The sequence below is a fragment of the Eulemur rufifrons genome, chromosome 2 (genome assembly GCF_041146395.1).
Source record: "Eulemur rufifrons isolate Redbay chromosome 2, OSU_ERuf_1, whole genome shotgun sequence".
Taxonomy (NCBI): Eukaryota; Metazoa; Chordata; class Mammalia; order Primates; family Lemuridae; genus Eulemur; species Eulemur rufifrons.
The window spans coordinates 25,542,075-25,562,200 of NC_090984.1; the positions used below are offsets into that span (position 1 = coordinate 25,542,075).

A 20,126-nucleotide genomic window follows, 5' to 3' on the forward strand; every position below is an offset into this window, starting at 1 on the left:
GAAGGCTTTTCTATATCAGGTTTAGTCTGATAACTCTAAAAAAACGGGACAAGTGTTTTGATCTGTCTTTGGCCTCAGCATTCTGCTGTAACTTCATTCTTTTTGCCAGTTTCAGAATATTTGAAACTAAATAAAATAATTAATAGAAATTTTTCAGTGCATTTATTGAGCTCCAAGCACTAGTGCTTGGTTTCTTTTTATTGTATTAAATATATAGATTTAAAATGCGTGTATTGAATAAAGGGTGACATTAATGTACCATTTACATTAATGGTAGTTTCCATGGCATAATAAATATTCAAATATTTTCTTTTTCTTTAGCTTCCACGTTGTGGCCTCAAAGGGGAATCTTGAGTGTTTGAATGCTATCCTAATACATGGAGTTGATATTACAACCAGTGACACTGCAGGTATGTTTGCCTCCATAGTCAATTACAAAATATTAAGAGGATACAAATGTTCACTGCTAATATTTTAAATCAAACCTAAATGTGATTTAAAAAGAGAAGTCCTTAAATTTCTGTTTTTGAATAGTTGAGAAAAGGTTTACTTCTGAGGTATTATTGTGGGGAAAGTTCAAGTATTGGGAATTTAGGAGAAAGGATTACTTCACTGATGAGCATTTGGAGACAGAAGTCTAGTGCTAGTCTTAGTAGTGTTATTGGATCCTAAAATCTCAGATTTTGAAGAACCGTTAGGGGCTATTTGGTTTATATTCATATACTATTGAGTATATGAATCCTTTCTATTGTGAGGTCATTTGGTATTTGGATGTTTTTTGTGGTAGAGAACTGCCTCGTAACAACAACATCAATAAGAAGAAGAATAGCTGACATTTACATAGCTATTCTGCTAAGCACTTTACCCATATTAACTCTTTTTTTTTTTTAGAGCACAAATTGTTTTTATTTTTTTATTTTTATTTTTTTAATTTCAGAATATTATGGGGGTACAAATGTTTTGGTTACATGAATTGCTTTTGTACAGTTTGAGTCAAAGTTATAAATGTGTCTATCATCCAGATAGTGTGCATTGTACCCATTAGGTGTGAATTTACCCATCCCCTCTCCCACCTGCTTGATTTCCATTGGGTTTTACTACCACATGTGCACATGAATATTGATCAATTAGTTCCAATTTAATAGTGAGTACATGTGCTATTTGTTTTTCCATTCTTGTAATACTTCACTTAGAAGAATGGTCTCCAGTTCCATCCAGGTTGTTACAAAAGGTATAGTTCACCTTTTTTTATGGCTGAGTAGTACTCCATGGTATACATATACCACATTTTATTATAATAATCCACTCATGAATTGATGGGTACTTGGGTTGATTCCACATCTTTGTGATTGTGAATTGTGCTGCAATAAACATTTGAGTGCAAGTGTCTATTTGATAAAATGACTTTTTTTCCTTTGGGTAAATACCCAGTAATGGGATTTCTAGATCAAATGGTAGGTCTACTTTTAGTTCTTTCAGGACTCTCCATACTATTTTCCATAGAGGTTGTACTAGTTTATATTTCCACCGGCAGCGTAGACGTGTTCCTTTCTCTTTGCATTCTCACCAGCATCTGTTGTTTTGGGACTTTTTGGTAAAAGCCATTCTCACTGGAGTTAGGTGATATCTAATTGTGGCTTTGATTTGCATTTCCCTGATAATTAGCAACATTGAATATTTTTGATGTTTATTGGCCATTAGTCTATCTTCTTTTGAGAAGCTTCTGTTCATGTCTTTTGCCCACTTTTTAATGGGGTTGTTTGATTTTTTTTTTTTCTCGCTGATTTGCTTGAGTTCTTTGTAGATTCTGGTTATTAGGCCTTTATCAGATATGTAGCATGCAAATATTTTCTCCCATTCTATAGGTTGTCTATTTGTTCTATTGATTGTTTCCTTGGCTGTGCAGAAGCTTTTTAATTTGATCAAGTCCCATTTATTAATTTTTGTTTTGCTGTGATTGCCTTTGGAGTCCTCTTCATAAATTCTTTGCCTAGGTCAATATCTAGAAGAGTTTTTCCAACATTTTCTTCTAGCTTTGTTACAGTTTCATGCCTTAGGTTTAAGTCTGTTATCCATCATGAATTAATTGTGAGTGGTGAGGGATGCGTATCCTATTTCAGTCTCCTACATGTGGCTATCCAATTTTTCCAGCACCATTTATTCAATAGGGCTTCTTTTCTCCAGTGTTCTTGTTTGCTTTGTCAAAGATCAGATGGCAATAAGAGGGTGGTTTTATATCTGCGTTCTCTGTTTTGATCTATTATTTTATGTCTCTGTTCTTGTGTCAGTACGCTGCTGTTTTGGTCACTAAAGCCTTGTAGTGTAGCTTGAAGTCTGGTAAAGTGCTACCTCTTGTTTTGTTCTTTTTGCTTAAGGTTGCTTTGGCTATTTGGGGTCTTTTCGGGTTCCATACAAAGCATAGAATTATTTAGTCTAGATCTGTGAGAAGTAATGTTGGTATTTTAATGGGGATTGCATTGAATCTGTGAATCACTTTGGGTAGTATGGACATTTTAACAATGTTGATTCTGCTGATCCATTAGCATGATCCATTTGCTCATTCTTTTCCAAATGTTTTTTCATTTGTTTACATCCTCTGTGATTTCCTTTGTCAGTGTTTCATAGTTCTCCTTGTAGAGGTCTTTCAACCTCTTTGGTTTAAATGTATTCCTAGGTGTTTTTTTTTTCTTTATTGCTATTGTGAAAGTATTGAGTCTTTGATTTGATTTTCAGCTTGACTGTTGTTGGTGTATAGGATTGCTACTGATTTGTGTACGTTGATTTTGTAGCCTGAGACTTTGCTAAATTTATTTATCAATTCAAGGAGTCTCTTGACAGAATCTTTAGGGTTTTCTAGATATAAGATCATATCATCAGCAAAGAGTGACAATTTGACCTCTTCTTTCCCTATTTGGATACCCTTGATTTCCTTCTCTTGCCTGATTGCTCTGGCCAAGACTTCCAGCACTGTGTTGAGTAGAAGTGGTGATGGTGGGTAACCTTGTCTGGTTCCAGTTCTAAGAGGCAATGCTTTCAATTTTTACCTGTTCAGTATGCTGTTGGCTGTGAGTTTGTCGTATATGGCTTTTATATTTTTGAGATATGTTCCACTATGTCTGTTTTATTAAGCGTTCTTATCAAAAAAGGATGCTGAATTTTTTCAAATGCTTTTTATGCCTCTATTGAGAGGATCATATGGTCTTTCTTTTCTTTGCTTCTATTTATGTGGTGAATCACATTTATAGATTTGCATATGTTGAACCATCCTCGTATCTCTGGGATGAAGCCCACTTGGTCGTGATAGATTATTTTTTTGATGTGCAGCTGAATTTGGTTTGATAGGATTTTACTGAGAATTTTTGCTTCTATATTCATAAGGGATATTGGTCTATAGTTTTCTTTTTTTGTTGTGTCCGTGTCCTTTCCTGGCTTTGGTATCAAGGTGATATTGGCTTTGTAGAACAAGTTGGGGAGGATACCTTTCTTCTTGATGTTATGAAATAATGTCTGTAGTATAGGTAGTAGTTATTCTTTGTAGGTCTGGTAGAATTTGGCTATAAAACCCTCTGGTTCAGGACATTTTTTTATTGGGAGATTTTTTATTTCTGCTTCAATTTTGTTACTTGATATTGATCTGTTCAGGAGTTCTATTTCTTCCTGTTTGAACCTAGGGGGGTTGTGTATTTCTAAGCATGTGTCCACTTCCTCAATGTTTTCAAGTTTATGTGCATAGATATTGTTAGTACTCAGATACGATATTTGGTATTTCTGTGGTATCAGTTGTAATATCTCCTTTTTCACTTCTGATTGAGCTTATTAGGGTCCTTTTTTTTTCTGTTTCTGGTTAATCTAGTGAGAGGCTTGTCAATTTTGTTTCTTTTCAAAGAATCAGCTTTTTGTTTCATTAATCTTCTGTTTAATTCTTTTATTGGTTTCATTTAATTCTGTTCTGACATTAGTTCTTTTTTTCTTCTGGATTTGGGGTTGGTTTGCTCTTCCTTTTCCAAGTCCTTGAGATGATTCATTAGATTGTTGAGTTGTGATTTTTTTCTTTTGGATGTAGGCATTTAAAGCTATGAATTTTCCTCTTAAGACTGCTCTTGCTGAATCCCACAGATTTTGATAACTTGTGTTCCCTTTGTCATTTAGTTCAAAGAATCTTTTCATTTCCATCTTAATTTCCTCCTTAAGCCAATAATCAGTAGGTTGTTTGGTTTCTATGACTTTGTGCAGAGTTGAGTGTTTCTATTGGAACTGATGTCTAATTTTATTCTACTGTGGTGTGAGAAGATACATGGTATAATTTCTATTTTTTTAAATTGATTGAGACATGTTTTGTGGCCTAGGATGTGCTCAGTCATTGAGAATACAATGTTCAATGAGATGATGAGAAGAACATGTATTCAGTAGTTTTGGGGAAGAATTTTCTGGAAATGTCTGTTAGGCCCATTTGTTCTAGCATTCTAATTAAATCCATTGTTTCTTTGCTTATTTTCTGCTTGGAAGATCTGTCCCCTTCTGTCATTGGGGTGTTTAAGTGCCTGGCTATTATGATGGTGCTGTTTATCATTTTGTTTAGATCAAGTAGGGTTTGCTTTATGAATCTGGGCATACCTGTGTTAGGTGTATAAATACTAATATTTAGGATATTAGTTAAGTCTTTTTGTTGAATTGTTCCTTTCATCATTATATAATGCCCATCTTTGTCTGTCTTTGTTTTTGCTGATTTGGAGTGTATGTTATCTGATATGAGAATGGCTACACCAACCTTCTTTTGGTTTCCATTTGCATGGAATATTGTTTTCCATCCCTTCATCTTGAGTCTGAATGAGCCCTTGTGGGTTTCCTGGCACAGCAGATACTTGGCTTGTATTTTTTTTTATCCATTCAGTCAGCCTATGTCTCTTGAGTGCAGAGTTCAAGCCATTCACATTTACTGAAAGAATTGATAAGTGGGGTAGATTTCTGTTCATCCTGTTGAGTAGGACTTAATTGCTTTGTTTTACCTCTGGAGTCATTATGGTATCTGGCCTCTGACCATTAGCTTTTGGGTAATTTTACACAGGTGGGTGTCTATTATGCTGATGAGTATATGATGCAGTTCTGAGTACTTTCTGCAGGGCAGGTCTGGTCCTGATAAATTCCCTCAGTGTTTGCTTATCTGAGAAAGTCTTTATTTCTCCCTCAGATAAGAAAGTTAATTTTGCAGGGTGCAAAATTCTAGGCTGGCCATTATTGTTTGAGAAGACTGAGAGTGGGGCCCCAATCCCTTCTTGTCTGTAAGGTCTCAGTTGAGAAGTCTGCAGTTAGCTTGATGGGTTTTCCTTTGTAAGTTACTTGATATTTTTGCTTCTTGGCTTGCAGGACTTCCTCCTTTGTGTTGACTTAGGCCAGTCTGATGACTATGTGTCTTGGTGATTGCCTCTTTGCAATGAATCTCCCAGTGTTCTTTGAGCTTCTTATACCTGGATGTCTAAATCTCTAGCAAGACCAGGGAAGTTTTCCTCAATTATTACCGCAAATTGGTTTTCCAACCCTTGTATGTTTTCTTCTTCACCCTCAGGGATGCCTATAATTCTTATGTTTAGCCTCTTTACATAATCCCATATTTCCTGTAGACTTTGTTCGTTCCTCTTATTTCTCAGTTCTTTCTCTTTGGCTGACTTGTTTAACTCAAAGGTGTTGTCTTCAAACTCTGAGATTCTCTCTTATGCCTGATCTAGCGTATTCTTAAGGCTTTCGGCTGTGTTTTATATTTCCTTGAATGAAATTTTCATTTCTGGAAGTTCTGTTTGATTTTTTTTTAAAATAACTCAATTTCATTAGTGAATTTTTTATCCATTTTCTGCATTGTTTTTATGGCTTCTTTGTGTTGGGTTTCTATTTTCTCTTGTATGTCATTGAGCTTCCTTATAGTCCATATTCAAAATTCTTCATCTGTCTTTTCAGTCTTTTTAGTTGTTATCCATTGGTAAGGAGTTATTGTTTTCCTTTGAGGGTGTCCTTTCCCTCTGATTTTTCATGTTTCTGGAGTTCTTTCGGTGATTCCTTCTCATCTAGTCTCTCGGTCAAGATCTAGGCTTGCTAGGCCTGGCTTACAGGCCTGTCTCCAGGTCCCTGAAGATCGATCCCTGAGCATGCCAGGGAGAGGAGTGCTGGTCCTGAGTTGCCTACAGGCGTGTTCTAGTAAGGTTGTTGAACCTCTTGGGTTACCTATGAAGAGGTCTTCACCTTTTCCCAACAATATGTAGTGAGCTAGGTCCCCCAGCTTAATCTTAGAGATGGTGGGTGGTACTTGTGGGTACGTATCAGCTGCTCCCTGTTTGCTTGAGTTGGAAGGCACTATGCTTAGCTATAGGGTTGTTTCCCCTCTCATTGATTGAAGTTGCATGGAAGAGACAGCTGCTAAGATGGTCTTCTGTGCCCTTGATAAGCTCTGGTCCCCTAGGTGGGGCACACGAATGCCTGAAACTACTCCTGTAGCCTGGGAGCTCCCAGAGGTTTGCTCGATCTCTACTCCCTCTGAGGTGGGGGAGAAGCAAGACAAATTGTGGCTTGGATTGTGAGAGCCTGAGAGGTTTTGCAATGCCTTGGTGGGACTCAGAGGTTGCTTATTTGGCTGCTAGGGGAGCTGCTGGTGTGACGTTCAGGACAATCTCTCCAAGCTGGGAAGGCTGTTCCCTAACAGCTTTAGTGCTCAGTCCCTGGACCAGGCTCTTTTTGCCCTCGTCCTCTAGTGCAGTTTCTCTGAGGGGTGGGGTTAGTGCCCTCCCTATTCACTCCCCGGAACTCCACAGCACTTTCCTATCAGATCAGTACATGTGAGTTCCCTCACCCTGTGAGACTGGCTTTCAAACTCCCCCTCAGTCTGTGTGTGTGACCCACTAGCGTGTGTCTCCACAGGATGCTGGCAGGTAGGGGATCCCGTTGTGTATGCCTATTCCACCATAAGACCCCAAGGGGAGAGAGGTAGGCCTCTTTGTCCACAGGGGCCTCTGCCAGGGCACACTCCCTCTGGGGAGACATGACTGCTGTTGGGTTTTTTGGCTCAAACTGCACTCATTATTGTAATGAGTCGGGGAAGAGGCTGCTGATCCTGTTTAGCTGGTGTGCCCAAGGCATTTGATTGTCATAGGAACCAGGGGCTAGCCTAATTCACTCCCAGTGTCTCACCCTTGTCCAATATGACAGTTCTCCAGCGGCAGTGGGTGATGGGCGTGCTCACAGATCTCTGTTCCTCACGCCCCCTCCACACTTTCCTATTGGTTATGTCCACAAGGGCTTCCTTGCCACCGGGTCTGAGAACGAGATCTCTCCCTTGCGACTTCCTGCACCAGTCTCATGTCTGGGGGCCACTGGGTCTAGCCCACCTTTCTAAGCTGCCATCACATGATCCCGCATAATCCTGCGAAATGCTGGCGAGCAGGAAGTTCTCAAATTGCAGCAGCCCTGCTCTCAGTGGTGGGCTCGGCTGGGAACATGCACCTGCTGTAGAGAAGCAGCTGGTCATGTCCTCGTTTTCACAGTATTCTCACTGTTGCAATGGGCGGCAAGGTGCTGCGGCTACCAACCGGCTGAGCCAAACTTACTCTCTGATGCTGGGATTGGAGGAGGTGCAGAGGAGGAAGTATCTAGCTGTAGGAAAGCCAGCACTCCAGTGTCTAGTGTTGCTCTCCTGTGGAGTATTCCTTTTGAACATCCGAGGTTCACTGGGGGTTCACTGGTTCACTCCACTATTCCTGTTTAGCCACTGTGCCTGGGCTCATGGAGGGTGGAGGCACCCATAAAATATGTTTTATGTCCTACTGTTCACTGAGGGTACCTAGGTGGGGTAGGGGAAGCTGCCCTTACCCTTTCACTGGGCTGTGAGACTCTCTGGGTTTGTTCTGTGCCACTGGCTCCTCCTCTCTGTCTTCTGTTTTCTCACTTTTGCAGTTTTTCTTGGTTGGGTCCTCAGATGTCTCTGTTGTCTCTCCCTGTGATCCACACTTGAGCTGCAACTGCTTTCCACTTCTTCAGTCCAGTATTCTATCTTCCAGCTGGATGATCTGACAAGTGATGTCTCTAGTTGGCCATCTCTGCTCACCCCCCACATTAACTCATTTTATCCTCACATCAGCCCAGTGAGGTTGTGAGGTACTGAGCTGTTAAGGATCTTGCCCAAGGCCCTTCAGTAGATGAGTTGCAGACAGAATCTATATTCTTAACCATTACTCCTCACAAGGACCCCATTCTGTGTTTGGTTAGCTATATTTATAAAAAAATTATTTTTTATAGTCAGTTGAAATCTATTTTTTACTTGATCTTCTGCTTATACTTATTCGTACCTATGTCTGTCCTTTAAAATTTTACAGCATAAGTTTGTCTGTACATCAAAGGTAGACATTTAAGTATTTGAATATAGCTATCGCTTTTCTTCAGTTGAGGGTGCTAGTTTTCTGTTCATCGAGATACACATTCTTGTTTTTGTGGGCTTCTTGACAGCTTAGTTCTCTGCAGTTCTACTTTGTTTATTTAACTAAATATAGGCGTTGCCCTAGAATACAGATTTTTCTTCACAGGTTTTTATCGTATGATTCCATGTATGGGCAAACAAATACATACTGTTACCCAGCATTGTGTTTAGAAATGAAAGGGAGAGAGAGATCACAGTTGAGTTAGTGAGGAAAATCTTTACCTAAAGATACATCAGATTCCAAATTGAAGACCAAATTCAATTTATCTGCCACCTTTGAGTAAACAAAGAAATGTGTTTATTGCTTGTATGTGCTTTCCATTCATGTAGAGGAATTTTTAAGAAATTTTGGACTAACTATACCTCTTCAGAACTCTGAAGACTTTATTTATTTATTGTGCTGATTCCAATTCAAACAAATATCTTTCTTATTTTTGTCCGTGTTCTTTCTGCTCTGGATGTTTTTGCCTAGTGGCTAATCTAGTGACTTTTGCCCTCCCTCCTTCAGTGCAGATTAAGCTCAAATGCTTTCCCGAGCTCAGCAGACATTATTCCATATATTACATCCCAACATACCCTGCTTAACTCTTCTTGTCTTTTGTTTTTGCTGCTATTTAGTTATATTTTCATTTGATATGTTTGTCCGTAGAGTTGTCCTTTCTTGAGGACAAGGACCTTTTCTTACTTGCTATAGTGCCTTTTATAATCCAGATGTGGATATTTGATAAATTTTTGGTCATAAATCTTTATGTATATTATCTTAACTTCTTTTTAATACAAAAGTATATTTAAAATGACCAGATTTCGAGTTAGTGCAGTTTTGAGGTATTTGTTACTTAGGTCTTACCAGGTATGTACCTTTGTTGTAATTTATGTTGATATGCTTTAGATCTGATGTTTCCTTGATTTTATGCTACCATATCTCAAGTGGTTGGATTTGGTATTTTCTTAGCCCTGACCTGACATTGTTACGTGACCAAGTTTCTGTGTAACATTTTGTTGAACACCAGGGACTGTCAACCACTGTGCCTAACCCCACCCTTCCCACTCCATGCTCTCTTATTTCACATATAAATGCCAGTTATGTTAGTTACTTTTCACAACATGAAATGTTTCTAAGACATTTGTCAGTGAACAGTAGCAAATTGAAATTTGAAATGATCTGACTTATTTGTAATTAGAGGGTATTTGAGTATAGTGGAATATGTTGTACTTCTACCTGTTTAAAGACTGGGCCTCACTGTGTTTTGTTTTGGAACCTGGTTAGTCAGCTACACAGAAGTGGTCAGACTCAGGAAAACTTACCCATTTATCTAAACTCCTATAAAACTGAGAGTTTAAAGCCAATTTATTTCTCTATCCAAGATGAGCAAAACATAAATTGCTTCTTTTCTAGCAGACAGGTCTCCTTGTGAAGTAAAATTATATTTTAAGAAGTTTGAGAGATTAGAAGGAAATTAAGAGCATTAAAGATTAGAAGTTGGAATAGCCTGGTGGGAACCCTTATATCTTTCACCATCCAAGAGAAGATGTATGTGTAAAGAAAGATAGGAAAAATAGTGTTTGGAGGTAGGAGGTTCTCTGCAAGTTTATTTTTCCAGTATTCAGAGTTAAGCTTTCAGATTATCTGGTAACCTCTCCTACCTACCATCTTTGGCATTTCCTTTAAAATTGTACATTATATTTGAACAAGTCTGATTTTCAGAGATACAATTTCATAACTTTGAATTTTAGCTGAAGTATAAAAATTATTAGGGAATACCCTTTCTATGACTTAGACTTCCTTCTCTGTTTTCAGTGTCCACACTGCCTATGTGGAAATGTTATGTGAAATCTAGGTACTTCTTTCCTTCTCTCTGTGTTCCCTTTTTCTCTTTCTCCCCATCCCTCCCTCCCCTCTTCCCTATGCCAGTATATAATTATTTCCTTGTCTCAGATACTGCTCTAGATTCTGGGGATACAATGGTGAATATGACAAAGTTCCTGCTCCTTATGGATTTGTATGATTAATTTTTTTTCTACCTTAATTGTTTTGATATACATTGTCTCTCTTAAAATATCAAACTGGAGGCCGGGCGCGGTGGCTCACGCCTGTAATCCTAGCACTCTGGGAGGCCGAGGCGGGTGGATTGCTCAAGGTCAGGAGTTCGAGACCAGCCTGAGCGAGACCCCGTCTCTACTAAAAATAGAAAGACATTATATGGACAACTAAAAATCTATATAGAAAAAATTAGCCGGACATAGTGGCGCATGCCTGTAGTCCCAGCTACTCGGGAGGCTGAGGCAGTAGGATTGCTTAAGCCGAGGAGTCTGAGGTTGCTGTGAGCTAAGCTGACGCCACGGCACTCACTCTAGCCTGGGCAACAAAGTGAGACTCTGTCTCAAGAAAAAAAAAAAAAAAAAAAAAAAAAAAAAAATCAAACTGGTGAAACTTCTTAGAAACAGAAAACACACTTACAAATTAAGTATCCTGTCAACTGATTTTTGAAAAAAGAATAATATTTCTATGAAAATTCATGTATGAAGAAAATAATCCTTCACATATATTTTACATTATTTCTTTCATAGGGAGAAATGCTCTTCACCTGGCTGCTAAGTATGGACATGCATTGTGCCTACAAAAACTTCTACAGGTAGTAGAAGTGCTTAATACTTTAGCTTTATTATTTTGACTGCAAATAATAAATGTGTTTTTAATGTGCTTTTGGAATTTGAGATCAAAGAAAATGGTAGACCAGGTTTGACTATTAGCTTACATATTTTTTCCTTCGTTTGTGAAGGAATGTGAACAATAAAGAGCAAAAAGTCTGAGGGAAGTGAATTGCATAACTCAGTGTATTAAAAATAAATAACAAAGAGTTGACCTTCCTGTTGACATTAGCTGGGGATTGGAATTTTCTGTTGTCTAGAATATGACAGATAAAGTTATACAACGTAGAATCTATATAATTCTATGCAAACAAACATAGGTAACTTAGACTGTATAATATTAACATCATTAGTTAAACTTAATCAGGCAACCACAGAATTCTGTGACCTCGTTGGCTGAATTAAGGTTTCAATCAAAGGCTCTAGTCATACATTTCTGTAAACATTTTTGCTAAGTTTTGCAGAACTCTCTTGTTTTTCTGATTAAGTAGTTCGCTTTAATTCTTGCTAAAAAGAACCCAAACAATACATGTTTTTTCTATATTGCATTCCATTGTAATGTACCATATGTTTCCTGTTTGGTGAAATACTATTAATTTAGTTATATAATGTTACATTTGTTTCATGTCAAAATATTTAGTGGATTGTCTAATAGTCTTTAGTTTCTTTGATAAGTGGAATATTTTAAGATTAAATAAAAGCTGTTCATTTGAGTCTGGATATTTAATTTTAAAATAAAACTCTCCTAGGTTACTAAGTTTCTGTGTTTTAACAGTATAATTGTCCCACTGAACATGTGGACCTGCAGGGAAGAACTGCACTTCATGACGCAGGTAAGCCAACGTTTCTCTCTTGGACACAAGCAAATATTTGTTAAAATGTCTAGTAATTTAAATTAATTTCAGAGTTTTAACATGTTATGTATTTGTATAATTCATGAAGAAACAAAGAATACTGAAAAGTTTTTGTATATTCAGATTTAATCATTAGATTGTATAGCTTAAAAATATTCATTCAGCCAATATTTACAGCCAAGTTTTCTAGATACTGTAATAAAGATACAAAGATGAATAAATCATAATCCTGTTCTCAAGGAGTTCTGAGCACTGTGTGTGTGTGTTTATGTTTGGGAATTGGTAGGAGAAATGGGAAGGAGGAAGATACCTCTCTTTCTTAAAAACTGTGTTTACCTAATTAACATGTCTGAACCTAATTTTTCTGATTTGCAAAATGAAGTTAATAATGTTGCAGTAGGTTATTAATTAAATCATAAATAGTATCTTGCATATATTAATTTCTTAATTAATGGTGGTGGTGGTTGTTTTTATTTAGAGGTGTCCACAAATTTATAGGCATAGTAAACAAAATCCAATTTTATGAATTTGACTATAATTTTTTCCTGATATAAATATGAACTCTGAATTTCATATCACTGTTATGTGCTATATTTTAAAAAAGATTTATACTAATAATTTCACAGATTTTATTAATCATACTTGTGTGTCTAAATTTATCGGCATTGTTCTTAAAGGTATCTTAAAGTACTTTGTAAAAAGTTATATGTTTAAGTATTTTTGCTGTAAGATAGCCTGACCGATCGCCTGACTCTTCTAAGTCTGATGTTCCTACAGTTTATTAGAAGGCCAAAGGAAAGAAAGCAGTCTGCCATCTCTTTGCATGTGTATGAAATATATGAGTAGATTAAAATGGTCCACATTAAAGATGTATTATGTTTCAAATTTTCTTTAAATTTTTATACCTTAAGTTTTTTCAGTTTTCTTTTTGCATTTTATGTGCTTTTATGATAGTTTAATTTCTCATAGAATGTATTTTCTTCTCTTATTTTTATATAGAATAGTAAATATTTATTCACTATCTTGAAATACGTTTGCTCACTATCTGCTTCCCAACCACTAAACCAGTACAGTATATTTTAGTTATTTGTTACAGCAGCACTGCACTTGTAGCAATTTTTGTCTTAGGGCTAAGACTAGGCTGCTATAACAAAGAGACCATAAAATATCAATGGCTTAAAAAAAAGTACAGAATGTATTTCTTTCACGTCACAGTCCTCGTGTTCAGATTGGCTGCCTCTGCTCCATGGGATCATTCAGGGACCCAGATTTCTTCCATTTTACAGTTCTACCGTTTTCTAGGGTGTTGTCCTCAACATTGAGGCTAAAGTTGGTAGCAGGCACCTCTGTATTCCTGTTCACAGGAAAGGAAAATATTATGGAGGAATACATAACCAGTCTTTTGAAGCCTATCTAGATTCAGAAGTAGATATAGGTCACATGGCCAAGCCTAGCTGCAAGGGAGATTGAGAAATATGGTCTCTAGGTAAGTCACCATGTGACCATGGAAGAGAGGACAATCAGAGTTTGGTCAACAGCTAACATTCACTGTTATCCAGTACCTTTAATACTGATTTTACGTGTTCAATGTGTTATAATTCTGGAATTTATTATGCTTTACATTTTTTCATTCTCAATAATTGGACCTGAATGGTTGTTAATTTTATAATTCCTGAATTAATATATTCTGGTTCAGTTTATCTTTTTATTAAGGTTGATTATATATTTTTTACATAAAGCATTTGCTGGATTAGAGACATGAGCAATGAAAATTTGCTTGATTTTCTTATATGTATTTGGTTTAATTCTATTGAGTTTCACCAAGAAAACAAAATTTTGTGCTGATAATTTATATCAACTCATAAGACTTATAAACACAATCCTATTTTATGAATTTGACAATAATTTTTTCCTGATATAAATATCAACTTTAGCATTGGTCAATGAAACGTAATGTGATTTTATAATTTTCAGCAAAATAACCCCACTTTGCATCATTAAGGATAGACGTTGCAATCTCTGCTTTTATAAGGAAATATGAATTGTATGATTCATAACTGTATTTACTGTGAGTATTTTGTAAAAAATGAATATGATTCTTCAAAAAATCTGAGCTAACATTTTAAGGATCAAGTCAGTTACAGCCATGTTCAAAAATATACTGTAGGTACAAAATTTAAGTTTGATTTTTATCTATGCTTACCCTTAGAATAGTGGTATAGTCTTGTCTTCTACAAGGTTGACAATATTCCTTGATCCTAATAAATTATAACAAATTTATAAAATGATCTTGTCTAATTCATTTTCAGATAGAAAATTGATGCTTATAATGCTAGGCTAAGAGTGAAGGATGCGAAGGTTGGTAGTTTAGAAATTAAAGAATTTATGCCTTATATGGACCTAGAAAAATACCATGTGTCTTACCAACAGATGTTCACCATTTATCATTTTCCTTTCTTCCTTAAAGCAATGGCAGACTGTCCTTCTAGCATACAGCTGCTTTGCGACCATGGGGCCTCTGTGAATGCCAAAGATGTAGTAAGTCAGTTTATGTTTATTCTCATTTCAACTCATGTATTTTTAAGTTTTATGTTTTGGAAGATTCATTGTCTTAATGCTGTTTTATTTTTCCTGTTGCTTAGGATGGGCGGACACCACTTGTTCTGGCTACTCAGATGTGTAGGCCAACAATATGTCAAATGCTGATAGACAGAGGAGCGGATGTTAATTCCAGAGACAAACAAAACAGGTAATTCTTTTATCATGGCTCCCCAGGTACTAGCTGGCTGAACAGGATGGCAAGGCCAAGTCACAGCACCACCTCTGTGCTGTGACTTGGCTTTTTCTTCCCCTTCCCTTCTCCCTTTCCTTGGCTTGCTCTTCCTCAGAATTAGCATCCACTTCTCATTTTTCTTCAGAGTCTGCTGAAGAAAGAAAGAGAGAGCGGGAAAGATGACAGGGTAAATGCTGAGAAAAAACAGTGATTGGCCTATGTTTACGTCAAGGAACTGAAGGAAAGAGGAATTGTATCCCAGTTATTTTAAGCTTTAATGAAATGGGTGCAAATACGATCTAAAGTAGAAGAATAAAAAAACTTACTTCTATAGTCTACTTCTACATGAGTGAATCTTTTGAGAATAAAATAGTTCTTGGGTGTCTTGGAGCTTGACACGTTTCAGTATAGATTTTTCTTGGGGTGTTTTTCTCGCCTTACTCTGCCAGGGCACAATGTTGTCTCTTTCTCTGAACTAAGTCCATTTCTGTCCCCTCAAGATTCCCTTTGTTTATTTTTGCTTCTGTATTTGATATTATTTTAGTTGGTATGCTCTAATAATTTCTATCCAAAATTCTCCCTACTCCTTCTCTAGGACTAGTGTATCATGGTGCTTGCAGTATTAAAATTCTGTTGTTCATAGTTACAAAGCATCTGAAATACATCTCCATTAGTTGAAGTATTATAATAAATTAAACTAAAATTTCTGGTATTTTATAGATAATTATTTATTAGTACAATTCTTGTTTCTTTTGACTTAATTTTATTCTTCTAAACATGTATCCTATGGTTGGTAGTTCATGTTCATTGGAAGTAGATAAGTATAAAATGTAGTCCTTTAGTTGTCAGATTTTATAGCTCTGTTTGTATTTTTCAGATATCTCAAAAGAGGAAATTCTTAAGCAATTAAATCATGAAATGTGGTTAAGAAAGTGGCTTTTCTTATATTACTTTGTTTTTGCAGATATTATAATCTGATTCCAAGCATGACTAAGGAAATTTGATTTTAGAATTAAATTTAGGATCAGAGAGGGATGGTCTTAGTTGATCCACGTATAATGGCTTATATTTTTATAGCTCTTATATTTTTCAAAGAATCTTTGTCTATATTTTTTCATTGGAAGTTCACAAAAAGCCGATGAGGTAGGGCAGTATAGATCATGTAGATTAGATAGCAGATGGTTTTAAAAATAATTTATAACTAGTTTCTGACACTCTGTACTCGTTTCATTTTTTTCCTGTTTTATCTGTAGCATTTTTTTTTTTTTTTACCTAATAATGAAAACATTGTTAGTGCCTGCTGTGCATAGATTTTTATACCGGCAACTACAGGGAGTTAGGAAGTGGGGTGGGGATATGAGAAACAGAGCATACATAGCAGTGTACAGGTAAGCATCAGTTTCCTTATGAAATCCAGTGTTCACAATTGGAAGACATAGTTAGGTATTGAATAAGTCATTTCATTTCATTAGATGTTGGTTCTCTTACCAGTAAAAGTAGAGGATTTGACAAGATAATCTCTGGGGTCCTTCTAAATTTCCAAGACAGTTTAATTATTTTGTTGTCTGATTACTATTTGCTAATATACTGTGAAATGTTTAAGTGCTGTTGGTTCCATCACAGCAGAATAAAGCATGTTGCATGGGGTTAGTTGAGGAAAGTTTATTTGAGGAAGAACTTACATGAAGTCTGAAGATGTGAAGGTCTTCAGGTAGAAGAAGCAAGGAATATTAGGAATGGAATCTGATTCTTCTCTGGGAGGAGAAGAGATTTATAAGGGGAGGTTTTCATGGTGTGATTCAGTTCATGAAGAAACTTGAATAGTTGGATTTTGAGCAGATGGGGTGACAATATCAGTTGTGGAGGATTTTTGTAGAGATTATTTACCTGTAGGATATTGAAGTGGAATAAATGTTAGTTTGGTAGTAGAAGTAGTTATAGTATACGAGATGATAAAAGATTTTAGCTTTGCAACCTAAGACACAAAGCAAATCTTTTTATAAATGCAATGAAGTTAAAATACAAGATAATATAAAGTAAAATATGTATCTAGAACATATCTATCTATCTAAAAGTAGTATCTGTTCTTTAAGTAGGGGGCCTCTGACATCTGACAGAATATTTCTGAAGTATTTCCTTGGATTTTTCTCAAAGTCTTTTTGACTCTTTCATTTTAGAACTGCTCTCATGCTGGGTTGCGAGTATGGTTGCAGGGATGCAGTAGAAGTCTTAATTAAAAATGGTGCTGATGTAAACTTGCTGGATGCCCTTGGCCACGATAGTTCTTACTATGCAAGAATTGGTGACAACTTGGACATTCTAACCTTGTTGAAGACTGCTTCAGAAAATACCAACAAAGGTATCAGCAGTTTTCTGTAACTAGAAAAGTCCACGCTAATAAAGAACAGTTTTTTAAAAACTTAGTAGAACTACAGTTTGTGAGAAGCAAAACATTCCTCACTGTTAAACAGTATTGGTTCATCTCCGTCTATTCCATGAATTTCCTTACTTACTTATAGTCACTTGTTTTGAGGCAGTGTATTGCATGTATTGTCTAGTTTTATCAAGTGAACGCTAATATACTGTGGAATAATTTAAGAACTGAAGAAGAGTCAATTCAAGTGTTTTACTAATTGTTTTTTATGAAGAGGGGTGAAAGTTCTAACTTTGATACTTACAAAGTTTTAAAGAAAGAATTGTTTAAACATGAAATATTCAACTGATATTTATCAAGTTCCTATTCCAACTACATTTCTATGGTAAATAAAGAAAAGCACAATGAATAAAGTGAGTAACTCATCCTGCTGCTGAGGAGCCACTGTTAACATTTTGAGGACTATCCTTCCAGTCTTTTCCCTATGCATAAAATTGAGGTCCCCTGTAATACTGAGTTGTAGCTTACTTTTTTTAATGTGATATACTTTGAAGGCTTTTCCCTCATACATGTTTTTTCTATAGTGTGATTTTTATTGATGCATAAAATTCCATTTATTTGAATTTCATTTAATGAAACAGTTATCTATAGGTGGTGTTTAAGTTATTTATAGTTTTTAACTAATATTAAAATTGTACTTATACATAAATATTTTAGTGTATTTTTGTTACCCCTTAGGATCAATTCCTAGAAATCGAATCACTGGTTTTCAGGGCATGTACATTTCTTTAAGACTTTGGTGTATATTGATAAATTGCCTTGCAATTTAGGAGTGTTTTAAATTTCCTATTTTTTTTACCTGCCTCTCCTCCCTACCATTGAATATTATCTACCTGAATATTGTTATAAAAAATTTGCTAATTTGGTAGGCAAAAATGATATTTTCCTTTTGTTTTAAGTATAAGTTTTGGAAATAAAACTAAAAAGTAGTAAGCTTTAGAGGAAACTTTAAAATTTATTTGATATTCACTCAATTGTATAGTTAGGGAATGCATATCTACCCAAATTAACCTGCTGTTTTCTGTGTTTCTCTTTTTCTCTCTTTAAATTTTTAGGGAGAGAACTTTGGAAGAAAGGACCATCTTTGCAACAGGTAGATCTTAAGTTTAGTTTTTAAAGTTATATATATTATGCAATCTAAGTAAAGTGCTTAGTAAAACTAGTTAATGATCATGTATAACTGTTCTGAGTTTAAATGTATCCTGTCTCTCTTCTCAGTTAATCATGCCTATGTAGAACCTAGGTATTAAGATCATGAGGTCCCATCAAGATACTGTCACTCAGTTTGAGACAGTGGACCTCAATTACAATGAATGTATCCAACGGGAAATAAATAGCCTCCTGTCTAGGGCCTTCAACATCTAACTCTTTCAAGTAGTAGATGTTATACCTTGTTAAATGATGAATTTTAGCCTGGCAGGTCATAGACAGTTTCCCTTATTCTCCCTTAATAACAGAGCCAAATCTTTACTGTTAACAGGCACATTCTTCCAATGCAGTAAGAATGAAGAAAACGGAGTTCAAAACTGATTATATATTGTGATTTCAGTACCACTGTTAACATTTTTATTTCTGTTCATTCTTTTTCTCTGTGTATATTTAATTGAGGGCTTTACAAAATAGCATAATACATGAAATAATTAATACTTTGTACTAATTTTTATTATCAAATCACTATTTAACCCTGGTTTTGTGTTCTAGTTTATCTTATGTTTTCCTCTAATCTCTTCACATGGAAGTAAGTGGTTGGTTTACAGCACTCTGGCTCAAAAGCTAGTGTAGGCAGCTTTCCTCTCCTGCTGGCTGTTCCCTTCCAGGCTTTCAGCTTTTCTCTAGTGAGAGGAACCTGAGCGTTTCCAAACCCTGAAGAGAAAGTAATCAGGTACCTTCTGAGCAATTCTGATCATCATCATTCTGCATCATTTCTCTTCCTCTCACCTGAATCTGAAAGCTATAGTAAAGCTTGTTTTCCTTTTCAATCCATCTGAATTTAGCAATATGTTCATGCATGGTCATGTCTGTTGACACTTTTCCATCTGGAACAACTGTTCCAACCTTCTCCCCTGTTCCTCATATAACCTTAGTGGGAGTAGAGTGAAATAAAATGTACACTGTTATGTCTGTACTAGCTATCTCACATAGAATCAGAGAAAAATGAGTTCTAAAATATACAGATATTTAAAGAATTATTGAATATTAATATGGGAAGGGCACTCTGCTCAGTGCTCTAGCAGTTATCTAATTGAATATAAGGAGCTAATATTCTATTAGGAACAGAAAGACTACTGGCTCCTAATTACTGTGTTTCCATTATTTATTGAATGCACTTAGTAAATATCTGCTGTAAATAGAATTTGTTCTTATACTAAGGGGCATGTAATCCCTGTTATCAAGAAGCCTAGTGTAGTTGTAAACGTAAGACTTATTTAGTCATTGGTTCCACAAATATGTATTAAACGCCTACAATATGCCAAATACTGTTCTAAGTGCTGGGGATATTATAGTGTACAAAGTCCCTGCCCTCATGGAGCTCCTAGTGTGGAGAATGAACAATAAGCAAATGAGTATTTAATATCATGGCAGTTGCTATGAAGAAAAACAAAACAGGATTAAGAGGTGAAGAGAGGGTGGGGGCCCTGTGGGAGAAGCCTCACAGGCCAAGGGAAGGGCAGGTACCTAGCCCTAGCTGAGGGAGCATGTTTCACATGTCCATGGGGCAGCAGAAGGCCACTGTGACAGGAGTGGTACACCCATGGTGGAAGGAGTAGGAGAAGAGACTGCAAAAGTAACCAGGTGTCAGATTAAGGAGAACCTCATATGGTAAGGTCTTTGGATATATATCCACTGGTAACTAACTAACAGACAGCAGAAGGCAGGATGTGAGCATTCAGTCAGGGGTTCATGGGATCATATCACAGCTACAAGGAGCCAGAGGTGCAAGAGAGGTTCTTTTAGTGTGCT

At 36.2% G+C, this 20,126-nt stretch overlaps 1 protein-coding gene across 2 annotated transcripts in view; it reads left to right on the top strand.

The window, feature by feature from the left end:
- Positions 1-20,126, top strand: part of UACA (uveal autoantigen with coiled-coil domains and ankyrin repeats) — a 93,028-nt gene that overhangs the window by 49,831 nt on the left and 23,071 nt on the right. For both annotated transcript variants that reach the window (XM_069458208.1, XM_069458216.1), the window contains exons 3-9: positions 322-410; positions 11,024-11,088; positions 11,880-11,937; positions 14,426-14,496; positions 14,601-14,707; positions 16,909-17,090; positions 18,221-18,258. In XM_069458208.1, the coding sequence (XP_069314309.1) occupies positions 322-410; positions 11,024-11,088; positions 11,880-11,937; positions 14,426-14,496; positions 14,601-14,707; positions 16,909-17,090; positions 18,221-18,258 (610 nt within the window). The remainder of the gene's footprint in view (positions 1-321; positions 411-11,023; positions 11,089-11,879; positions 11,938-14,425; positions 14,497-14,600; positions 14,708-16,908; positions 17,091-18,220; positions 18,259-20,126) is intronic.